Source organism: Equus przewalskii, chromosome 13, assembly GCF_037783145.1.
Source record: "Equus przewalskii isolate Varuska chromosome 13, EquPr2, whole genome shotgun sequence".
Taxonomy (NCBI): domain Eukaryota; kingdom Metazoa; phylum Chordata; class Mammalia; order Perissodactyla; family Equidae; genus Equus; species Equus przewalskii.
Window position 1 is genome coordinate 61,306,145 of NC_091843.1, and position 13,122 is coordinate 61,319,266.

At 34.1% G+C, this 13,122-nt stretch overlaps 1 protein-coding gene across 30 annotated transcripts in view; it reads right to left on the reverse strand.

The window, feature by feature from the left end:
• FER (FER tyrosine kinase) overlaps positions 1-13,122 on the reverse strand; it is a 439,939-nt gene that overhangs the window by 162,735 nt on the left and 264,082 nt on the right. For all 30 annotated transcript variants that reach the window (XR_011525229.1, XR_011525213.1, XR_011525228.1 and 27 more), the window contains one exon: positions 1,635-1,691. Coding sequence is in view for 12 of the 30 variants with exons in the window: in XM_070569583.1 (XP_070425684.1) it covers positions 1,635-1,691 (57 nt within the window). In the remaining 18 variants the exon portion in view is untranslated. The remainder of the gene's footprint in view (positions 1-1,634; positions 1,692-13,122) is intronic.

Sequence of the window (13,122 nt, forward strand, 5' to 3'; positions counted from 1 at the left end):
TAAATGACCAATCATCTTATACTCAAAAATATTAACTGAAATTAAGCCATACAGTGATTCTAAAGTTGTAGTCTTATTAAAAATGATTAAATTTATTGAAACTGGCATCATTCTACTGCCTTATCATTGAGAAAATAATTATTCTTTGAAATAGCCTCACCGAGGAGCTAAAGGCTAAAATTCCTCCTAATTTATATTTCATATATTAAAATAAATAATTGAAATATTTGTCTTTAACTGAAAATATTTTTTCCTCAGTGAAAAATCTGTTCTTCTCAACATATTCTATTTCAGTAAGTAGTTTAATTTTACAATTTATTATCTAATCATATTTTCATGGAAATTTAATTTCTTTGTAATGATTTTTAGCCCAATCACTGCTACCAAGTTATTGATCTAAAGTAATGGAAAGAAGGAATATTTCCTTAATGCAAACATATCACAAAGAAAATTAAGATACATCAGCTACTGCTTTTAGCTTGAGATTCTTTAGAACTTCTTACTAAATAAGTATTAGCAGTCAATAAAAACTGCTTTCCAACAGCAATTTAATGCTTCCATTTGGAAAAGATATTTTAAAATAATAAGAATCCTGCAAAGTAGATGATTTCAACAGGGATTTACCTTCTAAACATACATCAAAGCTAAAAAGCAGGGAAAAAATTGTCAACTCATCAAGTTTACATTTGAATCAAAAGAGTAAGGATTATTTAATTCTTAAAATGCTGAGCTTTAAGTCTAGCACTGATCACTCAAAAATGTGTGAGTGATAATCTTCCCTAATGATCTGGATTTTATACTATTTTTCACATCACATTATCAACCTAAACTTAATTCAAACTTTCATATGAAAACATCATTAATTAAGTCATTAACAAAGAAGTTAATATTTACTTACTGGAACTCAATTGTAAATAAACAATTATTAGTAAATTTGAAAATAGTCCATTTGATTAATAATTATCAAATGCCTGCCATTATTGTTCGACATAATCTACTTTCATACGACCTACGAGATGCAAGAAACTTCCAACTAGATTGGAAGACAGGAACTTTCATTATATATAGTTGCCCTCTCTGACAACTAATAGAGTTAACTACAAAATGAATATTTATATTAAAGCATGTAGCTTGTCCACATAATTTTTAGATTGAAGTAATGTGTCCTATGTTGTTACATACTTTGATTCTATATACAATCCTGAAATCCCAAAGAGCCGTATTTCACTTTTTCTAAACTATCACGTATAATCAAAAACAAAGTGAACAAGACTATTACGCATTTATTTAAACTTATTACCTCATAGTTTCTTTTCAAATCTCAGTTCACTAGTTTTAGTTTTACTACACTGTAGCAAAATCATTATGGCTTTTAGTCCTTCCAGAGCAAAACATATACATACATACTATTTTTAAAAGAATCATCCTTAAGCCTTTCAAAGATTTTTACACATATATTTCAGTGAACGTCACAGTATTTTAACAGATATGGTACTGTGTTCTTCTAGGTTAATGTGGGAATGTGCCTTACTGTGTGCTGGAATATAAGAAAAGTTCTGAAGAAAATGAAGGAATCTGCAGAGTTCACAATCACTATAAAGATTTTTGGTTATTTAGCTTAGTTGATAACGTACCTTGCCCAGTAATTCTCCCAATGTGACATCTTCATGATTGAGAACCCATTTCTTATCCTATGGTAAAGAAAAAGGACAGTTTTTTAGCCCAAGTAAGAGTACATTTCCTGTAAGATGCACCTGAGGCAGTAGGAAATAGACCTAAAGGCAGTGGGAAAATATTTCATTCAGACCATTCAATCAACAGCACACTAAGAAAAGTTGTAACCACAAGAGGCTATAAAACAGATTTCAGAAATGATACTACACAATAGGGCTTTTAAATCTACATTATAGCAAACTTCTATTGGAAATTTCACCTTTCAAAATGATAGTCTCCCAACTAGAACCCAGCATGCACTTTCCTCCCATCATAATGCTTAGGCTATGCTATTATTTGCCACTTCAAAAAGTTGTATCATAAACACATGAGGGAATTTCATTTTACAATGCAAAACTGCAATTCTCACTTGATCACAGAGAATTAGTTTTCTACTGAAACCACATTACTAAGAGCTAATTTTTCCACATATAAACTGGCCATGAATTATAGTCGTTTGTGACACTGCATGTAGTCCCATATCTTTCCCAAGTAATTTCCTGAAGTATAATAAAGCAACAAACATCAATTACAATATCACTAGGGTACACAAGACCACTGATGCGAACATGCCATTATAAAAGAGCATTCCATTATCCGATCTCAAGAACTAATTACTTAGGGAATATTTTATCTTCTAAAAATCCCAGCTATTATACCATACAATACCATAATGTTAGAAAGACATATAGATTTTTTTAAAAAGAAGGAAGGAAAAAGGAAAGAAGCAAGGAGGGAGAGAGAGGGGGAAAGAAAGAGAGGCAGGAAAGGAGGAAAGTAAAGTAAAAATCCACCCTAACTATGCCTTAAAAATGTCCTGGACAGCCATTTGAAGTACTTCACCTTTTGAAACACCAAGTGACAAGCACTTGACCACCACCCTCTGCTAGGTCAACAAAGGGAACAACACTGATTTTTAAGAAAACAACAGTTTACATATACAGTCTTTCAATCTAAATATAAAGCTAGAGATATAAAGTTCATGGAAAAAAACAGAAAAATATCTTCACAACCAATTGAGTAAGCAAAGATTTCACATAGGACACAAAAAGCACTAGTTATAAAAGAAACAAAAATTGGAATTCATCAAAATTAAAAAACATTTATTTTTCCAAAGGCATCATTTGAAAAATCAAAAGGCAAACTACTATCTGGGAGAACATTTTTGCAATACATATATCTGACAAATAATTCGTGTGTAGAACATGTAGAGAACTCATACCTCAATAACAAGATAACCAACAACCCAGTTTTAAGAAATTGGTTAAGTTTTGTAAAAAACTTAAAATAAGATGGACAAATAGACAACAAGCACATCAAAAGATGCTTACCATCATTAGTCATCAGTAACATACAAACCACAAGATGCCACTTCATACCCATTAGAATACTAAAACTACAAAGACGAACAATACCAAGACATTGTGAGGATGAGGAGCAACCGGAGTCCTCACACATTGTTGGTGAAGATGCAAAATGGTACAATCATTCTGGAAAACAGTTCGGCAGTTTCTTATGGAGTTAAAACTACACCTACCTTATGATTCAGAAATTATACTCGTAGGTATTAAGCCAAGAGAAATGAAAATACATATCCACAAAAATATGGATCAAAAAATGTTTAAGGCAGCTCTATTTATAACAGCCCAAAACTAGAAACAATCCCAATGTCCATCAAAAGGAGAATTGCTTAACAAATTTATTCAATTACTATTCAGCAATAAAAAGGAATTTACTACAACACATGCAATAGAGCATTTGCAAAACATTTTGTCAAGCTAAAAAGGCCAGATATTTTATATACGTGCATACATACATACTGATTCCATTTATATAAATTTCTGGAGATGGACAATTAATCTATAATGCCATAAATCTGAGCAGTGGTTGCCTGCGGCAGGGGATGGGGAAGACTGACTGCAAAGGGGGAAGGAGCAAATTTGGGGGGGTTATAGAAATGTTTAATTTCTTGATATTTCATTGAACTATATATTTAAAGCCTGTACATTTTCTTGTATGTAAACTATATCCATAAAGTTGATTTTTTTAAATGAAAAATTAGAAAAGCAAAAATTGTTTTAAATGCTACTTTCTACTTGAGTAGCACTTTCAGGTTTAATTTCCCCTCCACACATATTATCAAAAGTTATTCTTCAAAGAATGTAGTCGGGCAGGCAGGAGAGTATTATTTCCAAGTTGCAAAACTGATCTAGTGAGAGCTTTTTCATTTCATACAATGGTAAAATAGGTGAATCTGACCAATGCTTCCACAACAAACCACTGAAAAAGCTAGATGAAATGTAAAAACAAAAACAAAGCAACACAAACTTCTGTTTGAGAGGACCTGGAGAACTACTGAAATAGTGTAGAACTAAGAGGCCAAGTTTAGGTCAAAAAAAGAAGCCCCGTCAAGACTTTTGGGGCTACATTACCTTAAGTCCATACACTGATTGTGACGGTAGCAGCCAACAGGCCAAAAAAAAAAATTGAAGTTCAAGGCCAGCAAAGGAGAAGAGGCCCTGACAGAATACCCTAGACTTTTAATAAGGACCTCAAGGATACTGCACTGTGAGAGAAAAGGTAACCCGGAAACGGAAGAATTAAAACCTACTTTCTAGTCATCTCCATCACTGATGGAACCAAACTAGGAATTGGCAAACTAAGCCTGTGGGCCAAATTGGCTCACTGCCTGTCTTTGCATAGCCCATGAGCTAAGAATGGTTTTTGCATTTTTAAATGGTTAAAAAAAAAGGAAAAAGAATACTAATACATGACACATGAGAATTATATGAAATTCAAATTTCAGTGTCCATAAACAATAGATCAATAACAATTAGCTACTATATGCTACAGAGAGGGGAAAAAAGAGTGGAAAAATGAACAGTTCCAAAGACCTATGGGACAATACCAAGAGGTCTAACATTCATATCAAAGTCAAAAGAAGGAAAAGAAAAGGAAATAATATTTGAAGTAATAATGGTCAAAACGCCCCAAATTTGGTAAAGAACATAGACCTGCAGACTCAAGAAACTCAACCAACCCCAAGAATGAAAAACTCAAATCAATATCTAGATACAATATAATCACATTGGCTAAAACCAAAGACAAAGAAAAAAAAAATTTAAGCAGCTACAGCAAATGACCCATTATTTACAGGAGAACCACAATCAAACTGACTGAAGATTTAACATCAGAAATCATGGAGAGCAAGAAGAAATGAAATAACATTTCTAAAGTATTAAAAGAAAAAAACTGTCAAATTCAGATTTCTATATCCAGAAAAATATCTTTCAGAAATGAAAGTAAAATAAAGGCATTTTTGATAAAGGAAAGCTAAGAAATTTGTTGCCAGCAGACTTACTCTTAAAAAAATTAAGTTCTTTAGCCAGAAGGAAACTTGGAATATCAGGAATAAAGGAGGAATAACAAAACTGTAAATACTGGAGTAAACATAATAGACTTTTCTTTCCTTGAGTTCTTTAAAATGTCCTTTACAGGTTGAAAGAAAAATTACAACATTTTCTGATGAACTTTTCAATTGATGTAGGTGCAACACATAAGAAAAGTACAACAAAGAGGAGGTGTACAGTTCCCTACAGTGATAAAGTTTCTGCATTCCACTTGCAATGGTACAATACTGATTCTTTGTAAACTGAAAAGTTAAATATGTTTTTGGTAATTCCTAGAACAACCACTCAGAAAAAAAAAAGACAAAGCTATATAATCAAAAATACAAAAGAAAAATTTAATGGAATAGTAAGAAGTGTTCAAATAACCTAAAAGATGGTAAAAAAGGGTAAAAAGGGAAACCAAATGAAGACGATAAACAGAAAATAACAAAATGGTAGTCCTAAATCCAAACATATCAATAATTACATTAAATGTAAGTTGTCTAAATACACCATTTAAAAGATAAATTGTAAGAATTTTAAAATGAGTCAACAATTACGGTGTTTAAAAAAACTCTTAACTATAATGATATATGTATCTTAAAAGTATAAGGATGGAAATAGACATAAAATGCAAGCATAAATCATAAGAAAGCTGGAACACCTGTAGTAATGTCAGACAAAGTAGACTGTAGAACAAAGAAAATTACCATGGATAAAGAGGAAAATCACATAATGACAGACGTGTCAATTCACCAAGAAAACATAATTATCCTAAATGTCTGTGCTTCAACCACAGATACTTCAAAATGAAGAAAACATTGACAGAACTGAAAGGAGAAAGAAAATTTCACAATTATAGTTGGAGACTTTAATATACCTCTCTCAGTAACAGTAGTAGAGAGGAAATCAGCAAAGATATAAAATAATTAAATGTCATCACCAATCAAATGGATCAAATTGACCTTTATAATAAAATTTCACTAAACAGCAGAATAAAACCCTCTTTTCAAGGAAAATTCACCAAGCTAAACCATATCATAAATCTTAACCATAAGGTTAAGTTTAAGCCCATAAAACAAACCTTAACAAATGTAAAAGAAATGAGGTCATATAAGGTATGTTCTCTCACAATAAAATTAAACTAGAAATCAATAAAAAAGTTAACAGGACAATTTGCAAATACTTAGAAATTAAACAACACACTGTTAAATGATCCATAGATCAAAGAAAAAGTCTTAAGGGAAGTTAGGAAATTTTTTGGACTGAATAAAAATAAAACTACAACATATCAAAATTCTTGAGATATAGCCAAAGCAGTGCTTAAAGGGAAATTTATAGCACTTCATATTCAAGAACAAGGAAGGTCTCAAGTCACTAATTTAAACTTCTACCTTAAGAATCTAGAAAAATGATAAAAATAATCCCAAAGCTAGTAGAAGAAAACAATAATAAATGCAGGAGCAGAAGTCAATAAAATTGAAAATTCCTAAACAGTAGAGAAATCACTGTGGAAACAGTTGATTTACAGTTGAAATGGAAAAACTCTACCTCAATATCTGGGGATGCCTGGATCTGATTTTTGGCTCTTAGACAAGATAGGGAAGTTAGATTTATGATTTTATTCAATAAAGCCAAACTCCCCAGGGATCTCAGAGAGAATTTCTTTACTAATGGTTTGAAACTGGCCTGATTGGTTTGACAAGCTTGGCTTGATTAGATGGGCTAGGGGGGGCAAAAATGGCATGCTGCAAGTTTCTTTTTTAAACTCTCTAAGAGCCAAGATTACTCTTACAGATCTTGGTGGACCAATCCCAGACCCAGCTTGGTCTCGGTGTGTGCAAATTAGGCCACTTGAAGAGGTTGGGTCTGGGATGTCGCTCAGATCCTTTATGCTTGTCTGCATAGTTCCCTTTGCTTTCAAATAAAAGCTTCATGCTAGTATGTTCAGTGGCGTTTGGGGATCATTTCAAATGTCCAAACTGGGGAAATTTTTGAAGTTGATGACTGGGATGGGCTACTAAAACCACTGACTCTGTAACTTAAATAATAATGGCTAAGGTGTTTTTTGGGAGAAAGATGACCAGCACTGTTATGTGGGGGGAGGGGGATGTGGGAGAGGGGGGTGTAGTGGACTGGGGGGGGCAGTGAAGGGGTGTGGAACTCTTATTATTGCCAGAATGACTGCCACCTGGTGGTCCTGCTTCTGAGGGCACAGAAATAACCTTTCCACTGATGGGCAGAAAAGTACATTAGTAGAGACAGGGCCAGGGGAAATAGCTAAATGGACAACAACAACAACAACAACAAAACCATTATAATTGAGGGGAAGTCAGTCAAAAATAAGGTTGTTCTTAATTTGTTTTAGCTAAAATGAAGACAAAAGAGGAACAACCTAGAGCCTCAGAGTTAAGAATTGTGACTCAATCTGTAAGAGGGAGGGAAAAATGCCCAAAAGGAATTTGGTGGAGATTTGCTTGATCAGAGAATTTGATAGCTACAGTTTTTGTAGAAATGTGGATAGAGGTGCAAACTCCAATCTGTTAAATTGGATAAAGGCGGTGGTACTTAACGTGTAGCCCAAAAGGGGGAACTAAGAACTCCTCCCTAGACATAAATGGAATACTCCCTCCTACTGAGGCCGCTGAGTGCCTGAGAAAGGCAAGCACTTTAGACACACAATGACACTAAAGCTTCACCTAACACTATGCCTCTGACCCATGGGATGAGGATGCGATAATAAAAGGAGCTGCAATTCTCTATATAACTTTATTGTTGGGGGAACAAAAAACAAACAAGTAGAGACTACATCAGAACAGGGACATCAAGCAAAACGGAGTTTGAAGAATGAAGAGTGGGAGAAGACTGAATCCCTGACTCCCCCATTATTTTTACTGACCTCTTTTCTTCTCCCCTTTCCTCTGAAGGAAACAAAAGAAATCACACTCAGAAGGGTGGCCAGAAAGAGCTGCAGCTCACGCTGCAATAAGTGCCCAGAGCTGGTACTTCCTATAGTGACTATACCACATAGTTCCTGTCTTTAACTTTGCTATTTTCTGTAAAGAGGCAAGAAGATTTGTGCAACCTTCTTGAATCTGGAGAAGGAACAAAAGGAATGGAGACAGATTGCTCTCAGTCTCTTCCAAGCAACAGGAATAGTAGCATCTCCCTTGGCTTCACAGATTTACTAGTATTGAACAAAAATAAAAGTTGTACTAAAATATAAATCACCAATAGAAATAAAACAGACATAAAAATGAAAGAGGAATTAGAACAGGAATGAATAGAGCTGACACAGTTTCACTTAATGTTTCATCTGCTTGCCAGTGATTAGTGACCATATAGGAATATCCACAAACCTATGTTCCAAAACTCTAATGATTAAATTTGCCTGATGTTGAAACTAAAACAGACTTGACTTAGACTCCTTATGTTAATTCATGAATTTTAATGTATCATTATTATGGTGAATTAAGTATATATTTTTCCCATTTATCAATTATCTCTCAAAAAAAAAATTTGAAATGTCAAATTTAATCTAAATTGGAGGTCTCTCTCTCTCTCTCTCTCTCTCTCTCTCTTTCTTTTTTTTTTGGTGAGGAAGATTGGCCCTGAGCTAATATCTGTTGCGAATCTTCCTCTTTTTACTTGAGGGACATGGTCCCTGAGCTAACGTCAATGCCAATCTTCCTTTATTTTACATGTTGGTTGCCACCACAGCATGGCTTGATGAGTGGTGTAGGCCTATGCCTGGGACCCAAACCCACAAACAATGGCTGCCAAAGTAGAGCATGCAAACTTAACCACTACACCACCAGGCTCGCTCTGGATGTCTCATTTTTAAAGGGGGAATGGAGGGCAACTCTAAGATCTCAATACATTTTTTAAAAAACTGCATTTCTTCAATGAATAAGAATAATTTTTAGAGTTGCTTAAGAGCAGATTTAAAGTCAGCCCATTAGTACAGGCAAAGGCAAATACTTTCACTTGTCTGACACCCAAACTTTTATGAAGTATACATTTTTAACATGTTCCCAGATACACTTGCTTGTTGAATCTCACAATAACTTCCATTAGGTTGGCAGGAAATACATTATTATCTCCATTTCACAGATGGGAAAACCAGGGCCTTTAGGAGGTAAAATCATGTCCATGGCCACAGAGGTACTAAGTGACAGAGTTGATAATAATCTCAATCTTCTGTCTCCTAGTCCACTGTACCAGTATATTCTGCTTCACCTTTACTGAAGAGACCAAAGGACATTACATTTCAAATAAAACTGGGTGCAATAATTTTTTGGGTCTAAATTATACACATAAGTATATCATTCAGGTAATTGAAAAGAAGGATCAAATGACAGAACATACATCTATAACCTGAATAAATGCCAGGCATTTTTTTATTCTAGACATTTATCTACGATATGATAAATGTGTTATGTTTCCAGAGAGCCAATTCATGCCAAATTGTAGAACTACCTTAGGGGTGAAAAATTTCACACATATAAAGTCTTATTTAGACCTATGACTATTATATCTGATATAAAATGGATTCCAAAATTGTTTTTCATTGAATTATAAAACTGGAAAGTCAACAAAGCAGCTCTGAGAACTGAATCATCTTGAACAAAGAACATATGGGCTTGAGGCAACTCAGGCTGGGAGAGATGGGAATTGTGCCTAAAACACACCTTTCGTAATCTCCGGAAACATATCTCCTCCCAATCATCTCTATGACAATAAGATTGATTCCAGCTTGCTTATCTCCCAGAACTTTAACCTACTGTCTAATTACAAGTACTTCAAATCCCAATTATAAGCCTCTTTGGGGAATGTAGATAATCATTTATTTCCATGAGTAATTTTAAGTACAATTTTAAAACACCGTTGTCACAACAATCTCTCCGTCAAGGCTTTAGGATATGCCAAGTTTACTTGTACTCCATTCCTGAAATCTTGTGGCCTCCATAACTGTGTTAGAAAATACTTCCGACTCCAAACTACATACTGAATGCGGGGAGAAATTTGTTTACATTTCAAAGGTAACACCAAGTTATGCCTCCTTTAGTAAAGAAAAACAATCAGCAATTTCTAATTTGAAAGTAAAGTAAGCTAAACAATGAGAAATATTTAATATAATTAACAGATATTAATAGACATAAATTCAAAAGAGGTTTGTTTTTTTTTAATTACTAAAACAATGAGGGTTTCTCCGGGTCCCAGCCCTGTGCTGCTACTAGTAGCATCTGTAAAACCTTACCACAATCTTAGATGTACTTTAACCCTTTGAATACTTGTCTGTCTATACTAGGAATACTGCCCTTCTCGATCACTATAGCCTGTTCTTGCTGTTGAATGTACTCCTCTGACTCTCCTGGAATAAAAGCACCAAAGAAATTTGGACGGGAAAGGACTGCAGAGATCATCTAGCCCAACCTCAGCTCTGACACTTATTATCCATCCATTCATCCATTTAGTCATCTACTCATCCAACAAACCTTTCTTTATTGAACACTGCTACTCACAGCAGATGAGAAATATGACTTCAGGCAGTTGGAAAAAAAATCACTAAAATACCCAGTGAGGGTGAACACTCTATAAACAAATCCAATTTAATTTTGAGTTGCTCTAATTCTTACACAGCTTTTTTATTATCTCACTTCCAACAATTTGTTCTAGTACTGGGAACACAAAGGATGCATCTCCTCTGTCTACTATGTAACAGCATATTATATGTTTGAAGACAAAAATCACATCTCCTGAAGGCCAGGTTCTCCACTGTTAAATGTCTGGTGTTCCCTCTATCAATTTTCATGAGAAGAAATTTCTACAAATTTCTGAAATACATGTAGTGGGCAATAAATATATCTGTGTGCATGTCTACAGTTAAATTATAATGAATAACATATTGTGATCTACATAGCTTTCTGAAATGTATGTATGTCCCCCACCCTACCTTTCTGCTTATATGTTATGTTCACAAATAAATGAAAATGAGTTATAATCTTCAAATTTTTTCATTACTTAGTAAGATAAATAATATTTTACTAATATCTTGGCCCAGTTTATTCATTATTCATGATTCACTAATCATGATAAAGGGAATAGATTTTTTTTCTGTTTCTAAAATGTAACAATTCATTTGAAAACTAATAGGGAAACAGTGAATTTCTAAGAAGAAAAATGTGGCAAGATATAGACATTCAAACTGATTTTTAAAATATTAAGTTTTTACTGGACTTTTAAATATATATCCCAGTTTTCTGAAAGAGGTTTTTATAACTGAAATGTTTTTCTATTTTTTACAGGTAACTTTGTTGAAAGCTGTCTTTGTTATATATCTTGTTAGTGGTATAAGTAGATGATGCAGGTACTGTAGAGCTAATGTTAGTACTGTATGTGATATTTTTATTTTTTACAACTTAAATAACAGACCTTAAGTAATGAAGACTGTTATTGATCAAAATTGTTCAAACGGAAAATTCACATAACAACCGTACAACCATAATAACCTGGTAAATAATCAAGTAGGAGTCTTTCAAATTTTTCAAACATTACTTCCTAATGATAAAAAATATAAACCATAGGTAACCTTCAAGAATGTAGCTTAACATAATAATGAACTTTAGAGACTTAGGACTGATAATAAGCAGTAATTGCATAACTATTACTTTAATGATATGTAAGTATTTTAGTGTTGCATTTTTTAAAAAAATCAAATCACCGCATTACAAGTGGATGTAAGAGACGAGAATATAAGAATTAAAAATGTAAAAGTAAATTTTTCTATAGGTTACTTCTTGTCTTTAATTATTATAGAGTGATTTGCATGTTTGCAGCAAATAATTGTATCAAAATTCTTCTCTGACAGTGGAGAGCTAAAATGTTGCTACCCTGTACAGCTAAATGATCCTAGCACTAGGTTTACTATTTCATGAACTATTCGGTTTTCATATGCTTGGACAGAAGGTAACTAAATTAAAGAATCCTTTGACTAAATGACAAGGTAATTGATGATGATATCATGATCTAAGACAGTATTTAAGAAAATGCCAATGAACACATTTTAGAGATATTTATGAGATAGAAATCAGGCACTTCGGTAATCACTGGAAGGTGTGGGCTGGAGATAAAGATTTTGGTGGCCACATGAGCCCACGAAATCAAAATGTACCTTCTAACAGCCCATCTAAGTAAATTATATTTAGTCTTATTAGTTGATTTTCGAGTTAGATTGAGAAGTGGAAGGGATAGATGAGTTGGTCTCACTGCCCTCTGCTCTGGGTTCTCCCTGAAGCAGACCCTGAGACAAGGATTCAAACGCAAGTAGTTAATTTGGAAAATACAAGGAAAACTAAAGAAGCAGTGAAGTGATACAGGGAAGTGGAGGCAGTTAATAAAAGGTAAACTATTAAGCCAGTAACCTAAGTGGGGCAAACTCTGGAAAATGATACCTCAGAATTAGCCCATTCAAGGGTATTTTTATGGGAAGTCCTGAGAATCATTGGTTGAGGGCTACAGGTAGTTTTTGCATCAGGTTTTGCAGCAGACATGGCAGAGGAGCCTTCTGTGGATCTAGTAAAAGGATAAGAGATGAAGATACCTGCAGCCGGAAGTTGGCCAGAGCACACTGCAAGTCCAGACGATACCAGCATCATACTGACAGCACTTGCTGCAACTCCTTTATACGTATCCTGATCTTCCCAAAGTCTTCGAGTCCTAAAGGAGCCCTCTCTTCCAGACCTCCCTGTCCCACTTGTCCTTTCCGAATCCTGTCTTTACCACAGTACAAATCTGTCTCCAACACTGCCTCTTTCTATCTTTATTCCAAGCTTCCCACTACATATTTGTATGCACAGTCTAAACTACTCACTGAATGTAGGAAAAAGTTTGTTTAAATTTCAAAAGTAACACCAGTTATACCTATTTTAACAAAGACAAGAAGCAATGAGCAATTCTAATTTAACAGTTGGGCAAGCCAAAAAACAACTAGATAACTTAGGTAAGCTAAACAAATATT